Source organism: Fusarium flagelliforme (assembly GCF_020744385.1).
Source record: "Fusarium flagelliforme strain FIESC 12 MPI-CAGE-AA-0113 chromosome Unknown B0J16scaffold_2, whole genome shotgun sequence".
NCBI lineage: Eukaryota > Fungi > Ascomycota > Sordariomycetes > Hypocreales > Nectriaceae > Fusarium > Fusarium flagelliforme.
Window position 1 is genome coordinate 5,893,961 of NW_025763504.1, and position 18,500 is coordinate 5,912,460.

At 49.2% G+C, this 18,500-nt stretch overlaps 9 protein-coding genes across 9 annotated transcripts; 4 read left to right on the top strand and 5 right to left on the bottom strand.

Moving 5' to 3' along the window:
• Positions 1 to 86: 86 nt before the first annotated feature.
• On the bottom strand, positions 87 to 1,004 carry B0J16DRAFT_335737 (cytochrome b-c1 complex subunit 7). Its single transcript, XM_046127111.1, has 3 exons — positions 782 to 1,004; positions 502 to 664; positions 87 to 379 (listed from the first exon to the last, which is right to left on the bottom strand). Exons 1-3 carry the CDS (start codon positions 892 to 894, stop codon positions 284 to 286), a joined length of 372 nt encoding a protein of 123 aa, XP_045987562.1. The 5' UTR covers positions 895 to 1,004; the 3' UTR covers positions 87 to 283.
• A 1,454-nt stretch (positions 1,005 to 2,458) lies between these two features.
• On the top strand, positions 2,459 to 4,318 carry B0J16DRAFT_83612 (mitochondrial carrier domain-containing protein). Its single transcript, XM_046134546.1, has 2 exons — positions 2,459 to 3,259; positions 3,314 to 4,318. Exons 1-2 carry the CDS (start codon positions 2,806 to 2,808, stop codon positions 4,096 to 4,098), a joined length of 1,239 nt encoding a protein of 412 aa, XP_045987563.1. The 5' UTR covers positions 2,459 to 2,805; the 3' UTR covers positions 4,099 to 4,318.
• Positions 4,292 to 5,034, bottom strand: B0J16DRAFT_83618 (uncharacterized protein). Its single transcript, XM_046134547.1, has 4 exons — positions 4,980 to 5,034; positions 4,884 to 4,922; positions 4,668 to 4,707; positions 4,292 to 4,617 (listed from the first exon to the last, which is right to left on the bottom strand). Exons 1-4 carry the CDS (start codon positions 4,989 to 4,991, stop codon positions 4,424 to 4,426), a joined length of 285 nt encoding a protein of 94 aa, XP_045987564.1. The 5' UTR covers positions 4,992 to 5,034; the 3' UTR covers positions 4,292 to 4,423.
• Positions 5,035 to 5,193: 159 nt separating this feature from the next.
• B0J16DRAFT_412229 (thioredoxin-like protein) lies at positions 5,194 to 6,726 on the top strand. The gene is made up of 2 exons (XM_046133280.1): positions 5,194 to 5,991; positions 6,041 to 6,726. Exons 1-2 carry the CDS (start codon positions 5,583 to 5,585, stop codon positions 6,364 to 6,366), a joined length of 735 nt encoding a protein of 244 aa, XP_045987565.1. The 5' UTR covers positions 5,194 to 5,582; the 3' UTR covers positions 6,367 to 6,726.
• A 247-nt stretch (positions 6,727 to 6,973) lies between these two features.
• Positions 6,974 to 7,869, top strand: B0J16DRAFT_335744 (uncharacterized protein). Its single transcript, XM_046127112.1, has 3 exons — positions 6,974 to 7,077; positions 7,217 to 7,713; positions 7,766 to 7,869. Exons 1-3 carry the CDS (start codon positions 7,027 to 7,029, stop codon positions 7,788 to 7,790), a joined length of 573 nt encoding a protein of 190 aa, XP_045987566.1. The 5' UTR covers positions 6,974 to 7,026; the 3' UTR covers positions 7,791 to 7,869.
• A 95-nt stretch (positions 7,870 to 7,964) lies between these two features.
• On the bottom strand, positions 7,965 to 10,111 carry B0J16DRAFT_361530 (uncharacterized protein; the record flags this gene model as incomplete). The annotated part of the gene is made up of 3 exons (XM_046129753.1): positions 9,705 to 10,111; positions 8,877 to 9,653; positions 7,965 to 8,557 (listed from the first exon to the last, which is right to left on the bottom strand). Exons 1-3 carry the CDS (start codon positions 9,754 to 9,756, stop codon positions 7,965 to 7,967), a joined length of 1,422 nt encoding a protein of 473 aa, XP_045987567.1. The 5' UTR covers positions 9,757 to 10,111.
• Positions 10,112 to 10,252: 141 nt separating this feature from the next.
• On the top strand, positions 10,253 to 11,259 carry B0J16DRAFT_412233 (acyl-CoA N-acyltransferase). Its single transcript, XM_046133281.1, has 2 exons — positions 10,253 to 10,739; positions 10,790 to 11,259. The coding sequence occupies exons 1-2, from the start codon at positions 10,427 to 10,429 to the stop codon at positions 11,152 to 11,154; spliced, it is 678 nt and encodes a 225-aa protein (XP_045987568.1). The 5' UTR covers positions 10,253 to 10,426; the 3' UTR covers positions 11,155 to 11,259.
• Positions 11,260 to 13,355, bottom strand: B0J16DRAFT_335748 (uncharacterized protein). Its single transcript, XM_046127113.1, has one exon. The coding sequence runs from the start codon at positions 13,077 to 13,079 to the stop codon at positions 11,346 to 11,348; it is 1,734 nt and encodes a 577-aa protein (XP_045987569.1). The 5' UTR covers positions 13,080 to 13,355; the 3' UTR covers positions 11,260 to 11,345.
• Positions 13,356 to 13,673: 318 nt separating this feature from the next.
• B0J16DRAFT_83677 (uncharacterized protein) lies at positions 13,674 to 15,727 on the bottom strand. The gene is made up of 3 exons (XM_046134548.1): positions 15,503 to 15,727; positions 14,261 to 15,433; positions 13,674 to 14,210 (listed from the first exon to the last, which is right to left on the bottom strand). The coding sequence occupies exons 1-3, from the start codon at positions 15,598 to 15,600 to the stop codon at positions 14,123 to 14,125; spliced, it is 1,359 nt and encodes a 452-aa protein (XP_045987570.1). The 5' UTR covers positions 15,601 to 15,727; the 3' UTR covers positions 13,674 to 14,122.
• Between the last annotated feature and the right edge of the window lie 2,773 nt (positions 15,728 to 18,500).

Here is an 18,500-nt window from a genome sequence, read left to right on the forward strand (position 1 = left end):
CTTTGCAGTAGTATAATGTACATCACAAAATTGTGCATGCATACATGAGATAGCTTTTGTCATATAAAAAGGTTCACATGCGTTCAAATCCAGCCGGATAGTCGTGATATGTGCAAAATGAGTCAAGTCAGACGTCTACATAGGATACACGGGAATTGTCTAGTCCGTTGAGGTGTGGCCACCATTTTTCTAGGAGGCGGGCAATTCCCTCTTTCAACCACCGTCCTGCTACTGCTGTTCAACTTCTTCCTACTGTCCTCCCAACCCGAGGGCCAAAAACCATTTAGTGCTTGCGGACGACGGCGATGGAGTCGAGCTCGTTCTTCTCAGCCTTCTCGGCGGCGACCTCCTCCATGAGGGGCTGGAGGTAGGGCTTGTCCTGTAGAGGGGGTGGCGAGTTAGTCGACGCTATTCAACCGTGATATATCGGGATCGTGAACTCTCTCCAATTGCCGAGGAGGAACCGGCAGAGAGAGTAATCGATCGCAGGGTCATTCATACCGAGGCGGAGGTAGTCCACTGGTCCTTGGGGAGGAGCTTGTGCTGGTAACTGCACTGGACAGCACGTCGGATACGGTAGATTCGCTCGTAGGACTCGGTGTTGGAAAGGCGCTTGAGGGCGGCCTGGGCAGTCTCGTTCTCCTCCTCGAGGAGATCATCGTATCTGTTTTAACCAATTGAAGACCCGAGGTCAGCCAAACCCATCCCAGAATATCATATCGCCGTTTCCATCGATTCGTAGTCCAATTGGCGGCGTAATAGGGAGGGGGAATTCGCATACTTGAGACCCATCTGGCGGTACCCGGCAGTGTTGACGTACCAGGTGGCAGCGGGCTTGAAAAAGCGGGCGAGCCACGGCCGGCGGAGGATGAAGGGGGCGAGCGAGTACTTCATTTTGAATCAAGAAGAAGCAATTGACGTCCGGGGGCTGGAGTGTCGTCTTCGTCGTCGATCGGAAATGGCGCGAATTGCGGATGGGCTGAGCGAGCAATTGCAAAACTTCTGGGAGAGCTCGGGACGTCACGTGGTCTTGATGACCATTGCTTTGTCGTTCGCTGGCTGGGGTTCATCGGGCAGAAGGGACCAAAACCGATGACTAAGGTGGATTTCTAGCCTGAGGCGCTCATAGATGAGATGTGGCTGGTGATAGTATCTGTGGCGCAGTATACACATGGCATCTAGTGCGACAGTGGAGCATGATGAACGATGAGGTGGGGGTCATTTTTATGTCCCGTGGGAAACCGGTTCGGGATAGAACGGCCAAGACTGAGATGAACATGTGTAAGAGGATATAAGCAGCGTAGAGAAGCATCTGTAGTTTCAATAACAGTTGACGTTCTCTCTCATCATATGCAAAGTTCATCTCCCTGTCACACAGCTTCATCTGCCTCGGACAAAATTTATACTGCACTTTATGCAAGCCTCGGAACGTGTCGTCATTCCATCCCACGTTGAACAAGGGTTCAAGATCGGTATCGGAGCTTGTACACGAGAGAGATACCGGGCCCTACAGGCTACTCGCAGCTGTGCTCTGACCACATGCAGTCAATTTTCCTTGCTGGTTCTTTATTTCCGTTGCGCGGGCAGAAATATGTCTGCTTTGTTCTAGTGTCTGTTTAATTCATGCTGCGTTATTTTGAGATTGTCTCCGCTAATAAGACCGGCTTGCGACGGGGCAAACATAGATAGAGGAATTCTGTAAGATAACCAGGGAAATCCCTTTGTTTGTTCTGGGGAAACATTGTGAGATGATAACAGTCAGCCAAGACTTGTAATGGGCTCCATGTCAAAAATGATTTGGTCAGAGAACCCTGGAGGTGCTGATATGTAGTGCATCTCATAGCGGGTTGCAGCTCACTTTCCCTGGGTGTAAGAAAGATTGCGCAATAGAGGTATTGCGTTGGAGAAAGGTCACTCAATTCAATAGGTTATAACACATTTTTAAAGTACATTGATAATTATGTTCACTCTTTCTCATATTATTACACAATTTTGAATATTCAACAATCATTCTCATTGGCCTTATGAGAGGTTTACTGTCAAGTCCAGTCAATAGCGTCCGTTTTTTTCTGGCTCCCCTTACCCGCCCCGTCCTTCTTTCCTCCCGCTGATTTCCATCCTCCGCTCCGTCTAGCCATCCAACGGGAAACTTGATTCCTCTTCCCTACTTCCTCTTTCTTATAACTTCACATATTACACTTCATTCCTGGTCTTCTCAACCTCATTTCCCTCCGTTTTTCGGCCTTCATCCTCAGCGTCTGCTTTCAACTACCATCGGTTTTTCCGGTCCCCAGGCTTTCGCTTTTTTCGACACCCAAAGTCAATGGCCGGCGCCATTCGCTGAAGTGGGAAGCGGTCGGTCACGGCGCGTGGGAGCGAGCGTTCGTTCCCCCGCAGTACCTTTGTACCGGCTGCGAGGCTCCAACAGCGGCAGAAAGACGTCAGACCTATTTTTTTGACAGACGGGAGCCGTTCTGTTTTTGGGGGCGGGACGGATCGGAAATTGAGGAACCACGACGGCTACGATATCTCGGGCTGAGGGCAGTCAACGGCGTGCAAGACGATTTGCCCGCTGCTCTTTTCTCCGTTCCGGTTCCCGAAATACATCAACTTGACGTCTGCGACGGACCTTTGGAAGAAGAGCCGAGTCGAAATTTGAGCACGAGCACCACGACGATACTATATACGATTGAGCGACAACAACAGATAGCGACATTATCGACTTTCATTATCGATTTTGATATCGCATAGCAACGAACAGGCACAAGCAAATAGTACCAGGCGATCCGATAACCGACGACTGGGATGTCAACTGACCAGGTGCCTCCCGAAGCTGCCCATCCGCCGTCTTCAGACTATGCTGCATCTTCCTACGGTTACGCATCCTCCGACGCTCCCATGTATTCCACGACGGTAACCCCGATGCACCGATGGGCGCTCAACGCCTCTGATTCTCAGTTCAACGCCATTGCTGGTGCAGTGGGTGGGTTCACCTCAGGCGTTGTGACATGCCCGCTCGACGTCATTAAGACCAAGCTTCAGGCGCAAGGTGGTTATGCTGCTCTCAACAAGGGACGACATGTTGGCCATCCGAAGCTATATAATGGCCTCATTGGTTCAGGCAAGGTGATCTTGAGAGAAGAAGGAATTCGGGGCCTTTATCGTGGACTGGGACCTATTGTAATGGGCTATCTACCAACATGGGCAGTGTGGTTTACTGTTTACAATAAGAGCAAAGGATATATATCACAGCACTACGGTATGTTGGCAAACAGAACCACAAAAAGGATGGCATACTAATCTCATTCAACAGAAAACAGTCACTTGGTCAATTTTTGGTCATCAATCATAGCAGGCGCCAGCAGTACCATAGTCACCAACCCAATCTGGGTTATCAAGACACGGCTCATGTCACAGAGCAATATCCGACATAACACCCAAGACCACCACTCCACATACTATCCGAAAGCATCCGGCACGCCAACAGCGCGACCGACACTGCACGATTGGCACTATAAATCCACACTCGATGCGGCTCGCAAGATGTATACTTCGGAAGGTCTCATTTCATTCTACTCCGGCCTAACACCAGCTCTTCTTGGTTTGACGCATGTCGCTGTACAATTCCCGACATATGAATATCTCAAAACTAGGTTTACTGGTCAAGGAATGGGCGAATCCAACGAGGAAGATAACAAGTCCCACGTTTTCGGAATTCTAGGAGCTTCGATCCTATCCAAGATTCTCGCCAGTACCGCGACGTACCCTCACGAAGTTATCCGTACCCGTCTACAGACCCAACGGCGTCCACTTGCTGGCGAGGAGTTCGCTCAGGGTATGGGCGTGACGAGTGGAGGTTCCGGTGGTACTCGAGCCCCTGCCGAGAAGCCCAGATACCAAGGTGTTGTCCATACATTCCGGGTCATACTGGCTGAGGAAGGATGGCGTGCATTCTATGCTGGACTGGGAACTAACATGATGCGAGCTGTCCCGGCAGCAACAGTCACCATGTTGACATACGAATATGTTATGAAGCAACTGTACCACACCAGAGCCGAAGCACGGCATCTTTTGCTGGATTCGACAACAGAATCATAATCTTCCGATAACTGTTCTAAGTTGTGGCGAAAAGTGAGAAATCACAGGAGTTGCAAGGGATTGGAGAATGACTGTACACATGGATTCATGGACGGGAAGGAGACGGAGCAAGGCTAAGATACCCTTCGTCAACTATAGGCTAGACGAATCTTGGTTTCTATTGTTGGCGCTTTTCATACACAGAGGAATGTACACAGCAGGCGCACATGGCTGCAGGTCCCTTTATATTTTTTGGACAACAGAGACATTGAATTGCATCGAGGGCCTGATGAGTTCGGGGCATGGCGAATACGGTGCAGCACTGGCATTAAGAGGAGTTTGTTTTTCATGTTCCTTGAGAAATTAGACAACAAATCATAAAAAATACGATATGCCCATTTAAAACCATCATGTGATGGTGATCAGGGGAGACCATTTCGCTCCGTGCGCCGGTGAATGCTTCAAGTAATTTCCCGTCTGTGTTTACGATGAACCACCTCTTGACGAGCGTTCGCCATTTGCTGGTAGTCTTGATGAACGCTATCAAACAGGTCAGTAGGGTGTAGATCAAAGACAAAAGAGGTACGCACTGCTTGTTCTCTGGCGGAGTGGATGGATGAGCGGGTGTATCTGTAGAGTATTAGTTTCTTGTCTAAATCGATAGACGTTCTATACGAAACCCATATGGATTTAGTGTACATCTCAATCACGATTTTTTGAGATACTCAAACAAAGAGAATATGAAGATGTCTCAACGATTGGATTTTAGAAGGTCACGCCATTTTCTTTACTCACACGAACAGTACACAAGCCATAGTGAAGGCAGCCCCTGGGGCCATAAATTTCTATTAAATACATAGTTAGCCAAGACTTATAGAATAATGGGGCAAGTTGAGACTCACTCGAGGGTTCATCTTGTAAGCGTTTGCATCACAGGTTAAGTATCGTAAATCAGTGGTATCATCTCATCTTACAGAAAGTAAACGGACGATTTCGGCAGGTATTCTATTGGAGCGCATTAGATGCATAACTTCAATTGATGCATCACCTCTACCGGCTTCAAGCTCCGCTCTCGCGCGATTCCCCTGTTCCCCAATCAGTTTAAGCGAAAGAAGGCCTGGCCCGTGCTTGTTCCGCTGCCGAACAAAGATGGTCCAAGCTCCCGGAAGCTTGCAAGGCCTGGAACAGCCTCTATTGGTCCCCCCATATGAGACATGCCGTTTGACTTGGGGGGATCAAATGCGACTGCGACGGACAGGGCCAGGCCAGGTCAGGTAGCCTTTCTCCATTTCCCGTCCTCTTTTGCACTTCGCTCCCCCCAAGCGCCCAACCTTCTTCATCTTTTGTTTTCATCTCTTTCCGTCCGCTTTTTTCCTTGACGCGTTCTCACGGTAGTTTTCGTCGCAAATTCGTCTCCGTGTTTTGCAGGATACAGCATTGTTCTTTATCGCATCGCATTATCGCAAGTCGCATAGTCTCGCGCTCTTTCCCCTTCACATATCATCATGCCTGTCGAACTTCGTAAGCGCAAGGCGCCTGCTGCCCCTCCTCCTCCTCCTGTCAAGAGAAAGGCTACTGCAAAGACTGGAAAGGCCGCCAAGGTGAAGGAGGCCGCTGCTAAGGTCGCGGAGAAGGAGGATAAGCCCGAGAAGGCTGAGGAGCTTAAGGAAGAGGCCAAGGAGGAAGCCAAAGAAGAGAAGAAGGAAGAGGAGGAGCCCAAGGCTGAGGAACCCAAGGCGAAGGAGGCCAAGAAGACCGGCGGCAAGCTTGAGGTTGGCGATGTTGTGGACCTTGATGGTTTTGGCGGCGAGATTGAGACCAACGATAGTGAGAAGACCACTCTGAAGAAGCTCGTCGATGAGAGCAAGTCCGGTGTCGTCCTCTTCACTTACCCCAAGGCCTCCACTCCCGGCTGTAAGTTTCCCCTGCCTTTCATCTGAATATCAATCTGACTCTTCCACAGGCACAAAGCAAGTCTGCTTCTTCCGCGACGCATATGAGCCCCTCACCAAGGACGGTCTGGCTATTTACGGTCTCAGCGCCGACTCTCCCAAGGCCAACACAACTTTCAAGGAGAAGCAGAAGCTCCCTTACCCGCTGCTGTGTGACTCCAAGCAGACTCTCATTGGCGCCATTGGTCTCAAGAAGGCTCCCAAGGGAACAACCCGAGGTGTCTTTGTTATTAGCAAGGAGGGTAAGGTTCTCGTTGCTGAGGCGGGAAGCCCACAGGGAACTCTTGACCGTGTTCAGGTCCTTGTCGACGAGTTGTCTAGCAAATCCAAACTTTAAGGTCTTGATACCGATACATATTGGCAAGCGCGCAGGTTTTGCATTGTTTGGGAACAATAAGGATTTGGGTTATGGGTACGAGTTATCTAGGGTATTGCAGGTATCAAGGTTCATAGACCGAATAATGATAAGAGCGAGCATATTGTTCAGACAGCAAATTTCCCTCTCGTGCCTCAAAAGTTGAATGAGCTGGGCGGTCCTCCACTGCCTAAGCTAAGGGTCAAGCTTCTCTAATCATTTCGCACAACTCATTTTTCTAGAGCTGATATGTCAACTTCATTATGAAGAAGAAGTCTTCACTCTGCACATCCTGTATACTTTCTGATCACTGGTGTCTACGTGGTTTCGCATTGTGATCCAGCCATGGTACCGATTGCAACGAGTACACGTCATGGAAGGACCGGGAACTCAACCTCATAACCAGGCCCACGGAGATAAAGGATGAAAACGTGAAAGGAATTAAATTATTCAATTGCGTAAATCTGTACTGGGACATATTCCACCGATATTGACATAAGCACTGCAGGGTAAGCAGGTCGGCTCGGTGGAGCCTCGGATAAATTGATCGGTCAACCAATGATCACGACGGCATTTCAAGTTGGAAACGATTCCATCACCCGAACCTCATCGACAGCCTTCATCAGCCTACCAGCCGCCATCATGTCGTCTCAAGTGGCCAAAGCTGCCAGCAATGTGGTCAGCATCGCCAAGGTACGAACTACGAATAACTTTGCGAACTCAATGCCTCCCGATCGCCTCTCGACAACCGCCCCTACCTCCGAATTCACTCGCACATCATGAAGCCCGTACATGACATATGCAGCTGCTAACAGAGCATCCACTCGTACAGAAGCAAACCCTCCAGTCGACAGGTATCTGGGAGACTCTCCGCCGCTTCTTGGCCATCGACCCCGAGCGATCCAACGGTGTTCCTCTGAACCCTCACTTCCGTAACCCTCCCCCCGGCTCCAACGACCCTCTCCAGTACGACGACCCCGTTACGCTGCCCGCTGGCGACATCGCCGACAACCCTTACTGGAAGCGCGACAACCGCCGCAACTACCCTCAGCTCAGTGTTGTCGATCAGGCCCAGTTCGCCCAGCTCCTTACCGTCGGCAGTGCTGAGGCCCCCAAGGTCGATCTTATTGGAGAGGCTGGCGAGAAGCAGCTCGTTGCTGTCAAGCAGGAGTCCGAGACTGGTTTGGCAAAGGCTCTTGAGAAGACCAGCGACGCGACCAAGGATCTGTTTGTCAACGGCATGCCCCCTCTGCCCAGTGGCCAGACTTTGAACACCGGAAAGTGGGATGTGCACAAGTACGAGCTCGAGGAGTCACCTTATGGTGAAGGGTATGTCATTCTGTGGATGAAATATGTGTGGACAAATGCTAACTGTTCAAAGATACCCTTGCAGATCATTCAAATAAATTAGAAGCGAAGGAAGACGTTGTGGATACAAATCATGAGGTAGTGAGGGTATAGAATTTCCATTGACAATGCAGATGACTTTCTCTTTTTTCATATACAAGTCCCTGAGTACCGAATTTGTTTTGCCCCAACTCTCATACGCCTGCCGGAACTCCGATTTCATTTATGGTGCTTTACGGGCTTGACGGTCCCGCTGTGTCTTTTCCGCCACCCGTCATTCTCTCAACAATTTTGGCCTTTCCTTGTGCCCTCTTGACTCGATCATCGAAGTCCTGAACCGCCTCATCCGTGTTCTCCGTTGAAAGTGTCTCCGGCTCCACAAGGGCGTACAGAATGTTGATGTTCTTCTCAAGTCTTGCGTTTTTCGGTAATGATGGCAACGTGCAAGGCTCCGAAGAAGAAGTTGTGTCTTTGGGTGGCATTCGGTTTGCCCAAACGATAGCTTTGCTGGCAAGACGGCCACTTTCAAGGAACTTCTCAAAGCCCTTCTGCATGCCAAAAGATCGACCCTCGGTTTTCCCCGCCTGGATGCCGTCTTTGATGCCCAGTTGGTAGCCTTCTGAGTAGAAGCGCTCTTCGAGGTTGAGGACGTCCTCGAAAGGATCAGAAGAGTCTGCTTGTCTCGTTTCCATGGTGAAGTTTTGTTTCTTTTGGTCGAGTGAGAGTCCTGACTCACTACGGATTTGTAAGTGAGTTGACTTGAATTGAGTGAGTTTGGCAGAATTTGCGTCACCGCCTACCAATAAGGCGGGGCATAGGTATCGACCTATAGGTTGTAAACCGTGGAACGACCTTTACTGCAGCAGCGTATCTCAAAGTGATATTATTATGGAATACAATGCTTTATACAAGAATGAGATGGATCTGAAGACATTCTTGAGAAAGATCTGTTTTTGCAAATCTAATGTTGAGACGAATTTATAGTAGATCTTTTTAACTTTAGTACTTACACTTACATCTTTTCAACACTATCAACTAACAAGAACACATGCATATTCAGGTACCATTTGTCTGGAAAATACTTCTAATATCTATGTACAAATTTATATTTTATTTCTTAATTAAGAAACTCTTCTATTGCATACCGAAAATCATTCCTCCGTTGGCACAGATGACCTGACCTGTAGCCCAAGCACTTTCAGGGCTGGCAAGCATGGCAACAATACCAGCAATCTCATCAGCTTCACCAGCACGACCACCAGCAGTCTTGGCCTCCTCAACAATCTCAGGGTCGTCAACACCGGGACGAGCAGCCATGAGAGGCGCATTCTGAATGAATGGCTTGATGAGACGCTTGAACTCATCTGAGTTGCGCGAGTACATCTCTGAGCGGACTGGGCCAGGGTTGATGGCGTTAACAGTAGCTCTTTCGCTGAGTTCACGAGCCCAAGTTCGTGTCATGGCCTCAAGAGCAGCCTTTGTACCACCGTAGACACTCTGGCCTACGAAACCCAAGCTGGCGCTGACACTGCTGAGGTTGATGATACGGCCAGAACGGTCTGTGGGAAGGTAGGGGATTGCGGCCTGGACGAGAAGCAGAGGACCCAGAACATTGACATTGTAGCTGGTTGTAAAGTGATCGGGCTTGATGTCGGGAACCTTGTCGTTGAGAGCGACACCAGCATTGTTGACAAGGATATCGATGCGTAGAGGGTTGAAAGCATCGGCAGCTTGGGCAATAAGAGAGGCAGGACCCTCGACGGTACCGAGATCGGCCTGGATGGGGACAGCCTTGATAGAGTGTTTGGAAGCCAACTCAGAAGCGATGTCGGCTGTTGAGGCGGCAGAGTTGGCGGATGTGTAGGCGAGGATGAGGTTTGCGCCGCGGGCAGCGAGGGCCTTGGTAATGGCCAGACCAATACCTTTTGAGGTCAGTATAATTCAATTGGACTTGGAGAAGGTAGGGAACATACCTCGAGAGGCACCAGTGACAATGGCAAGCTTGCCAGTAAGAGGAAGAGCCATGATAGTTGTAAGTTGGTTGTAGTTGAGTAGGACAAGACGAGCTGGGTATCACGACAAAAGAACGAATACACAGAAACTGAAATGTAAGAAGAACACCTTGTCTATAAAGAACCTAAAAACACGAGAGCCTCTTCTCTATTTATATTCATCTAGGTCTTAGATCTGGACCCTTCTTCTGATCGTGGTCCTCTTTTTGTGTATTAGTCCAACAACTGATACAATTTAGAGTCCACTGCAATTGTCGCGCCAATAGAGACAAAGCACCAACTCCTCTATGCAAGTCCCGTGGCTGTCATTGCTTGCTTTGACAGGTGCGCTTCCAGGAGAGGATATTTATCGGGTGCTACAGTGGAGGGGCTCATAATTGGTGCCTGGCTTAGCGTTCCAGGTGCTCTGCCATCGCCTGTAACAAGGATCAGAGTTAGTGGGGTTCAGTTTGTTTCTTTCGGCGCGGGGGGGTTTTATTGCCGACCTCCGGGTGACAGACGGAAGGTGACTTCACTGAGGAATTGACCGCCCGCAGATTTTAAGACCCGCCGCGAATTGAGGGGCCGATTCCGCTTCAAAGTGGGCTGAAGCTATCTCTATCTTTACTGTCACTGTACCTCAATCAACTCTTGAGCCTCATTCACCACCACCCCAGACAGGACCCCTCATCCCTACCGCAACCATGGATATCCGCATCCTCACAAACGCAGACTTGCCCCTCATTCAGCACGCAAACCTCGAGAACTTGCCCGAAAACTACTTCCTCAAGTACTACCTTTACCATGCTCTCTCGTGGCCCCAGCTGAGCTACGTTGCCGTCGATGTCTCAAGGACCAAGAAGGACCCTTATGAGTACCCCAAGATCGTCGGATATGTCCTTGCAAAGATGGAGGAGGAGCCTTCAGACGGTATTCCCCATGGCCACATCACCAGTCTGAGCGTTATGCGCACACACCGAAGACTCGGTATTGCTGAGAAGCTGATGCGCCAGAGCCGTACGTAACCACCTTCTCCTCGCTCAATGTTAAGTAACTAACATGCGCAGAACTTGCTATGGTCGAGACATTCCAAGCCAAGTACGTCTCCCTGCACGTCCGTGTTTCCAACGCCGCTGCCCGCCATCTGTACGAGAACACACTCGGTTTCACCAACGAGAAGACCGAGTCCAAATACTACGCCGACGGAGAGGATGCTTTCTGCATGCGTCTAGACCTTGGTGATATCAAGAAGCAAGTCGACGAGTCTCTTGCAGAGGAGGGAGAGGAAGCTGCCGATGAGGGTGATGCTGTGGGTGAGGTTGGCCGCGACCCTGAAGCTGGCAAGGATAAGGAAGGCAAGAAGATCAAAGTCGCCGTGGGGAGAGCAAAGGGAGTTTCATCACTAGTGGAAAAGGATGAGTCGAAGCACTAAAGAAGTAAAAGGGGGATGAATGAAAAGCAGGAGAGAATTTGTTCGAATAGACGTATAGATAAAAGGGTGTGCATTCCGGGTGAAACACATTATGATCAGATGCAAATGGTTCATGAATTTTTGAATCTATTACAAGTACACTGCCATTGTATGGCTAGATCCCTACTCATACTATGGGAATATCTGCTTAACTATCTGCGCGGCCAATAACCGCCACAAGCCGGCGGTGGTACTCTGACTCCAGGAACATTTACTCTGACCTCAGGAACAATGACAGGAGGAACATTGATAGGAGGCACGTTGACAGGGGGAACACGCACCTCAAATGGTCGTAGGGGAATCCCCTGATTTTGAAATGCAGGCATTTCAGGAACGAATGGATGATGATTCGAATGCCCTCGACCTCTCTGCTCTCTCCGCTCATTCCTATGATCTCTCCGATGATCTCTGCGAGCCGCCTTCATTTCTTTCTTTCTCTGTTTCTTCTCCTTCTTCTCCGCCTTCTTTCTCTGCTTTCGTTCCTTCTTCTGTTGACGCTTCAAACTTTTCCATTCTTGTACGAGCATCTTAGTCTGCTTCTTGAGTGCCTTTTTGTCAAGACTCGGGTCAAGGGGGATTGTATTACTCCTCTCTGCTTTCAATTCAGCCTTGAGCTGCTTGATATCCGCTTTGCTGCGTGTCTCGTGAGGATTGGCAGTCCATTGCTCAAGACGGGCGATGTAGAAGGGCAGTTGCTCTTCTCTGATGTCGTCTTGATCTGGAAGTGAGCCAATGGACTCGGAGCTTGCGGAAGAAATCGAAGAATCAGATGATGATGATGAAAATGTCGAGGAGGAGCGACGGTGTGGACCGCTATGGCAATGATGGGTTGCTCGTCCTCGAGTAGGACCAAAATTACCTGCTGCGTGACCTCTACCTCTAGCACGCGGATGATGTCCAGGTGCAAAAGGCATGGGCCGACGGCTTGAACCAAAATAAGGTACATCGTCTTGACCATCCATACGAATACCGTGGCTATCCATGACGAGACCTCCCATCCGAAGTCCGCTGCTATCGGCAACAAAACTGTCTCCAAAACGAATGCCACGTTCATCCATCTGGAAACCTCCCCAGCCACCTCCAGATCTGTGCTGAGGCACCTCTCGCTGTGAGGACGGTCCATCTTGTGGTATCTCTTCTGGGGGGTCTTCGAATGCGGCCTCCCATCCTCCAGGCATTTGTCTCGGCAGCTCAGGCTGAAGTGTTACAGTGACCTTCCTGGGCGAGAAGAAGGCAGTGTTCCACTGGATTACCAGAGCCTCGGCTTCTGCACGTTTTCGGGGCCATTCATCAGGATCATTTACTTGTCCTTCCGATTTGACGCTGCCATCTGCAATGGTAGATTTGACATCAGAGCCATCTTCGCTCTTTGTCTTTCCGCCGAGAATTGCTTCATTCGCCACTGAATCATGGTCTGGCAGAAGGAAGTTGATGAAAGTCGCCCAGTCCTGAGGTGTGATATCGTAGGCAGCCCAATGTTCAGGATAAGGGATATCATCGGGGACGGAATTTGGTGTTAAAGAAATGGTATATGACGATGGCACCCATATAGACGTTGACGCTGGAGCAGGTCGGGACTCCAAGTAGCGTGTTGCACTGAGTAGGCGAGCGTTCTGATGACCAACTGGCGTTGTGACACCCGCTTCTGATGCCATAGGTGATGTTGTAGGGGTGAAAATGACTGATCCAGTGGTTGAAGTAGGTGACATTGGGGTTGCGACATGGTCCCTCGGAGCTGTGGGGCCGTGACCGGAGCCAGACCCGGAGCCGGTAGCGGAGGGGGCAGAACGTGGAGATCGAGGAGTTGCAGAGTAAATATCTGACTCTGAGTATGGCGGCGGAGGCGTACCTCCTCGCATTGTCGGCATTTGGTTGTCAGAGCTCATGGTGATGGGCCTGTCAAGATGTGTAGAGGGTGGCGTGTGTTGATCAGTTGAGTTATCTTGGATGGAGGGGCTTCATATAACTATGAATGATGAGGGAGTGAACAAGCTTGTAAGAGAGCGAAGGCCGCTTGAGTGAATTTGAATTGTAGATGCAAAGTAAAAGGAAGGATGCCTGCCATTTATCTAACATCCAACCAACAGCTCATATGAACTAATCCGTCTATCATAACCAATTGGGCTAACTCTCTATGCAGCATCCTTATGGGGAAGACAACGAACAGAAGACAAAATAAACGGGACATAATTCTACCGAGAACAGCTAACAATACTCAGCTAGTCCTGTCATTTCTTACAAGCTAATGCAGTTGTCTGATCATTATTTGCACCTCAGCTATGGCTGGGGTTACGCAACTCGCTTTCGCAGCCCTATGACTCCCCAGAAACCCAACGTCCAATAGTCGAGGTTGTGCTTACGCGGCAGAGGGAGGTAGCCTAGAATGCCTTACCTGAGAGATGCCGTTTTACCGACTCAGACATAATCTCAAAGCAAATAAGATAAAGACTGTGATATGCTTTTCGTCTACATGATCAGGTATAATATCATCAATTGAGTCTGTCTCGGGACATGAATACTGAATAAATAATTTACATGATTTATTGGGTTCCTGTCAATAACGGGAAGAGAAGTATGAGACCTAACGTCTGTACTGCAAATGGAATCTGTTACTGACAAGATCCCTAGAAAATCACTCTAAATTATGCTTAAAGCCTCGTCGTCATGTTTATGACACCGCGTGTCTCTACGTTGTAATCACAATATGCGCTGTGACGAGGCTCTTTGAAACAAGCCAATGGGCTTGGACGCTGATGATATAAAGATATCAAGCAATTCTATGGGACCTTTCACTCCATGTCGTTTCACACGTGTATAAATCATGATGGATAGTAGAACTCCATCTCTCCAACGCCAGGGAAAATATGAAGGGCAATCAACTTTTTTGCAGATTTCTTTTTGTTTCTTAGTCTGGAATGATATCCCACAATCATCCGCTCCACAGGTGAAAGTCGACATCTTCCTGCTTATAGTGGTCTGCAATGAGACTTGAGAGATGATCTCTTGAGTGTGTTCCCCTATTTGATGTTAGTAAATCGCCTCTGATAATGCTTAGATGGTAACTTACAAGTTGGTGATGTATGTGTCGATCAACTCTGGGGGCACGAGCTCTGTGATGGCAGTTCGCACTTCGACACTGTTCACCATGTGTCCATCCGCAAAGTTAACAAAGCTGGCAGAGTCTCCCCACTCGATCAACGACTCCTCGTTGAAGGGGTTCTCTGGGCTGAGCTTGTACACGCCGCCGAGAACAATGACTGCATTTCCTTGTTCCTTGGCAGCCCGTGCGACTGCTGCAGCGCCGGCATCGGTGACAACACCACCGTTAGCCACAATAGACCTGGCGCCGAGGATGACCTTGTCCACACGAGACATGTAGGCCATCAACCCTCCGTTCATAATGCTGATCACTGTGATACCAGCAGATGCGAGCTTCTTTCGGAAGCCAGCGTGCTGAACTTCGGTAGTCTGCTTCTTGGGGGGTTCGGTAGCGATGAGAACTGTAAATCTACGCTTCATGGCCGCGCGCAGGATAAATCGTTCGACTGTGGGTGAAGGTTGGTGGACAAGCACGTAATCGCCAGGGTGAATCTGGACCTCGGCCAGGGACGCAATCTGGTCATCCACTTGGCTAATCTCGTCCTTGATCTCCTCAATACCATCAATGACTTCAGATCTTAAAGCGTGAACCTGAGCGGAAGGAGCCTTCCATGCGGGAGTGGATGACCCTGAGAGTCCGACAGGAGACCCTTGGCTGCTGGTCGCGAAATCGTTGGGGGAAGATACTGAAAGGAGGTGGAAAAGAGTCTTGGGAACGTTGACAGAGCTGTAGGAGGACAATGGGCCAGGTCGAGCAGGAGGAGGTTTGGCGCTGTTGGTGATATAGTCGCCGGCAGAGTCTTGCTTGCCATATGTCGAAGGCGGCCACTGGTGGGAAAGGGCATCTGGGTTTGGCACGGCATCGGTCGGTGTCACCTGGGCCTCACTGGGGGTTTCACTAGCACCCTCATTTCTATCCTCAGCGGCTTCGTCACGAATAAGACCTAGAACTCGGCGCACGATATTGGCAATCACGAGCTCCTTGGGCTGGGCCTCCACCAGTCGACGACCGATACGAGAGACATTATCAATCAAGGTATCAACATTGAACCATTTTGATCGGGCGACGACCTGAAGTAGGATATGTGCGGTAGCAACGGCGCAAGGCTCGGAGCCCTTGATCTGGCGTCGCTTTAGGAGGCTGAGGACATGAAAACGTTTAGTAACGAGCACTCTTTGGCAAAGGGGTCTTTTGGTTGGTGTGGCTCACGAGACGAGGCTCTCAACAGAGGCTTCCAATGCTTGACCCTTGAGAGACCGGAGGTATTTCTCAAGATCGGGCGCGTAGCCCGTAGAGACAGGAGCCATATCTGGGTATTTGTGAAGGGGTCGCGGTCGTGGATGTGGCCGTAGCCGTAGCTAGCGCAGGCTGGGGTATATCCCGTGTAGGGTGACTGCGGTCGCGGGGTGCAAATGGAGGGGTGATTCGAGTCTCGGCACAAATATTCGCGGGTAGCAGAAGTCGTTTTGCTTTGAATAAGTTGGAATATTCTTTGTAAGAAATGAATAAGACGATGCCGTAAGCTTGCTTTGCTGAGGCTAGACGCGGGTGTTGTGAAACAGTTAAACGATTGTACTGCTTCGTTTGGATCGGGTTGGTTTGTGAATGTGAGTCAACCAATTCCTCCCACCGGAACCTTTTTTTGCGCAAGGCTGACGGTCGGCTCTTGGAAGGTGGGGGCTGTTCAGCCTCGTCCCTCGGTGGGTCTCTGACCCGAACCCAGGGAAAGCCATGACGACAAGGGGACAGGGGCTGGAAGATAGTGAGCTTTATCAAGAACCAGGACGAGTCGAGTTAGAGCAATTACTCAGAATATCTCGCTCACTCATGTGCTTGAAATATGCTGGGTTATGCGTTTCTTATGAATTGTAGTAGACTCAGGAGATGAACTCACCGCCATGGCCGATGAGTTGTCATTGTCTAGATAGGTATAGGTATGCTAATTGATGTGCTGGCAATACTTAAAGGAGTAATCTTCTAGTCTTTCAAGATTCGATTATTCCGAAAATGACTGAAGTTGGGTAGGCCAAGAACCAGCCATACACACTTGATACAGTACACGCATGCGACTCGAAGAGCCTATTCAGGTACTTTGAGACTTGTTTTCTCCTCAAAGATCTATTTGCAGCACCTCTGAGTAACATTGATGAGAAATTAATGTCCTGGCGTGATAATCCATGATACTGCATATATTCTCGCCTACCTATATGCTCCATTCGCAAAACATCTCAAAAGCCCTAGATTGGCGATCTCATGATACAGTTCACATGCAAGTCAGCAACCAAGCAGAACATACTGTAAGATCGAACGACTCGGCCGATTCACATGTGTCAAATACGAAAACGAACAAGGAAACCCGAGATCCACAAGCGGTCCAGTTTGAATTATCCTTGCTCATAACCCTGCACATACGGAGCTATGCTACCATACATGGTACAGATAGAAAGGTTTATAAGGGCCATTACAGCTTCAACATCTTAAGATAGATTTGAGATGGACTATTTGTCTCCTCAGAAATCATTCTCGTTATTCGCAGGAAAATATCCAACATTTGCGGTGATAATGACTATCTCTTGACAGACGCCGTCCTCCCATTGCCTGTCTCTCCTCATGATGCTACAAGAGCGAAGACAAGACAATGTTTGTTGAAGATTATACTGAACAAATATGCTCGGACATTAAGCTCAAGTGACTCACTTACCGCAACTGCTATGGAGTAAATAATTTCTTAACCGAGTTCGACTTTCTATGTCATTTCGGTAAGGCCGTCGGTGCTTGAAAGCCAACACCAAGCATGTTCCTATATTATTCGGTGTATACTCAGTAAACTACACACGAATCATAGAGAATTCCATCTTTACGGCAATAACTACACCGCGTCAAGATCATGAGGATATGCCCTTGGCTGGTCAAAAATTTAGAGTTGCACAAAGAATGCCTCAATTGCGGTCTATAGCAATCCGGGGTCATGATAAGAAGGAGGTCAATGCAGCCTTCTCCTAGTCGATGGCCCAATCAACTCTGACAGCGACACTGTTTATTGTCTGGGTCGTCTGGAAGATCTATCGATCCCCTGAAGACTGCCATAGATACATGAGAGAAGGTCTGGAAGAAATCTAGAAGGGCTTCCTTACGAGGGATATCAGATAATGTTCCGAAACAGACTTGGCAACCGGATGGTTTTAATCCTGCCATCATGAGACAAGCAGGTTTTGTTAAGGCCTTCCACTCGATGGGTCATTTATGATAAATTCCTGTCAATGATTAGAGCATATGTAAGAATTCAGTGAGCCGCGGCATCCCAACCCCCCTGTAGCGCTAGAGTCGGATTTCACGACAGGGGCCTACGAGCGCTGTAGCAGCCAGAAAATAAGGCGACCCACTATGCTTCAGCGCCTGCCAAAATCCCCAGCATCTCGGCATCTAGTCTAACTAAACTCCCCAACACGTGAACGATCCCTCAACCATCATCCGTCAATCGAGCCACCCACCAACTGAACTCACTCCCCTCTAATGTGCTTCTTCTTTTGATAGTTGTCAGCTTTCGATCTCTCACACGCTCGTTCTTGTATTTCGCGCATGCCCGATTCGGAAGCTTCTCTTCCTCATATCGACCCTCTCCATCATTAACGACCGTCGATAGCCATCACTTCGTATCGACGACTTATTTCCGCCAAAGACGGTACTTGTTTACTGGCTAGCGCTTCTAACAGGGCTGCGCTGCTTATTTCTGACGGGGGCTTTTTAGTTAGAAGAACCCCGGCCTGTTACTAGTCGACCCAGGCCAACAAAGTTCCCCCCCAGCTCCCCTCTCAACGCCACGAAAAAGACAGGACACTTTTGTCTACTTGCCTTGGTTTACTGTACAGTACTGTACCTACATATCATTGATTCTTGTCCATACAGCCTGCTTTGTCTTAGTGGTGCGACACAGAGAGACTAGACCATTCTGACCACTTAAGACATCTGTACTTTTGGATTGAGTTAAGATTGTATTCAAAGACTTCCCTTTTCCCCTTCCTCCCTCGGATCGCAAGCCAATTTGTACATTTCCCTGGCATTTCCACGATCGCGATTGTACTGCGCCCCTGGACCTTCGCCTTTTTCGCTTGGCCGCACCTGATGAATTCTTGACATTGAATCCCTTCGTTTCAGCGTTCTCTGTCGGATCACTTCTTTGTCGTCGAATATCAATCACTACGACCTC

Bases quoted from the DNA above. Each gene is read 5' to 3' on its own strand.
- B0J16DRAFT_335737 (XM_046127111.1), bottom strand. From the start codon at position 894: ATGAAGTACTCGCTCGCCCCCTTCATCCTCCGCCGGCCGTGGCTCGCC. The intron at 665-781 runs GTATGCGAATTC...TGGTTAAAACAG, and splicing joins TACCGCCAGATGGGTCTCAA to ATACGATGATCTCCTCGAGG. The intron at 380-501 runs GTATGAATGACC...CCCCCTCTACAG, and splicing joins AGTGGACTACCTCCGCCTCG to GACAAGCCCTACCTCCAGCC.
- B0J16DRAFT_83612 (XM_046134546.1), top strand. From the start codon at position 2,806: ATGTCAACTGACCAGGTGCCTCCCGAAGCTGCCCATCCGCCGTCTTCA. The intron at 3,260-3,313 runs GTATGTTGGCAA...CTCATTCAACAG, and splicing joins ATATATATCACAGCACTACG to AAAACAGTCACTTGGTCAAT.
- B0J16DRAFT_83618 (XM_046134547.1), bottom strand. The intron at 4,708-4,883 runs GTACTGTTCGTG...AATACTCTACAG, and splicing joins CTGCCTTCACTATGGCTTGT to ATACACCCGCTCATCCATCC. The intron at 4,618-4,667 runs GTGCGTACCTCT...CCTGTTTGATAG, and splicing joins ACTCCGCCAGAGAACAAGCA to CGTTCATCAAGACTACCAGC.
- B0J16DRAFT_412229 (XM_046133280.1), top strand. From the start codon at position 5,583: ATGCCTGTCGAACTTCGTAAGCGCAAGGCGCCTGCTGCCCCTCCTCCT. The intron at 5,992-6,040 runs GTAAGTTTCCCC...ACTCTTCCACAG, and splicing joins CAAGGCCTCCACTCCCGGCT to GCACAAAGCAAGTCTGCTTC.
- B0J16DRAFT_335744 (XM_046127112.1), top strand. From the start codon at position 7,027: ATGTCGTCTCAAGTGGCCAAAGCTGCCAGCAATGTGGTCAGCATCGCC. The intron at 7,078-7,216 runs GTACGAACTACG...CCACTCGTACAG, and splicing joins ATGTGGTCAGCATCGCCAAG to AAGCAAACCCTCCAGTCGAC. The intron at 7,714-7,765 runs GTATGTCATTCT...AACTGTTCAAAG, and splicing joins GAGTCACCTTATGGTGAAGG to ATACCCTTGCAGATCATTCA.
- B0J16DRAFT_412233 (XM_046133281.1), top strand. From the start codon at position 10,427: ATGGATATCCGCATCCTCACAAACGCAGACTTGCCCCTCATTCAGCAC. The intron at 10,740-10,789 runs GTACGTAACCAC...TAACATGCGCAG, and splicing joins GAAGCTGATGCGCCAGAGCC to AACTTGCTATGGTCGAGACA.
- B0J16DRAFT_335748 (XM_046127113.1), bottom strand. From the start codon at position 13,079: ATGAGCTCTGACAACCAAATGCCGACAATGCGAGGAGGTACGCCTCCG.
- B0J16DRAFT_83677 (XM_046134548.1), bottom strand. From the start codon at position 15,600: ATGGCTCCTGTCTCTACGGGCTACGCGCCCGATCTTGAGAAATACCTC. The intron at 15,434-15,502 runs GTGAGCCACACC...TCATGTCCTCAG, and splicing joins TCTGTTGAGAGCCTCGTCTC to CCTCCTAAAGCGACGCCAGA. The intron at 14,211-14,260 runs GTAAGTTACCAT...AACATCAAATAG, and splicing joins GACACATACATCACCAACTT to GGGAACACACTCAAGAGATC.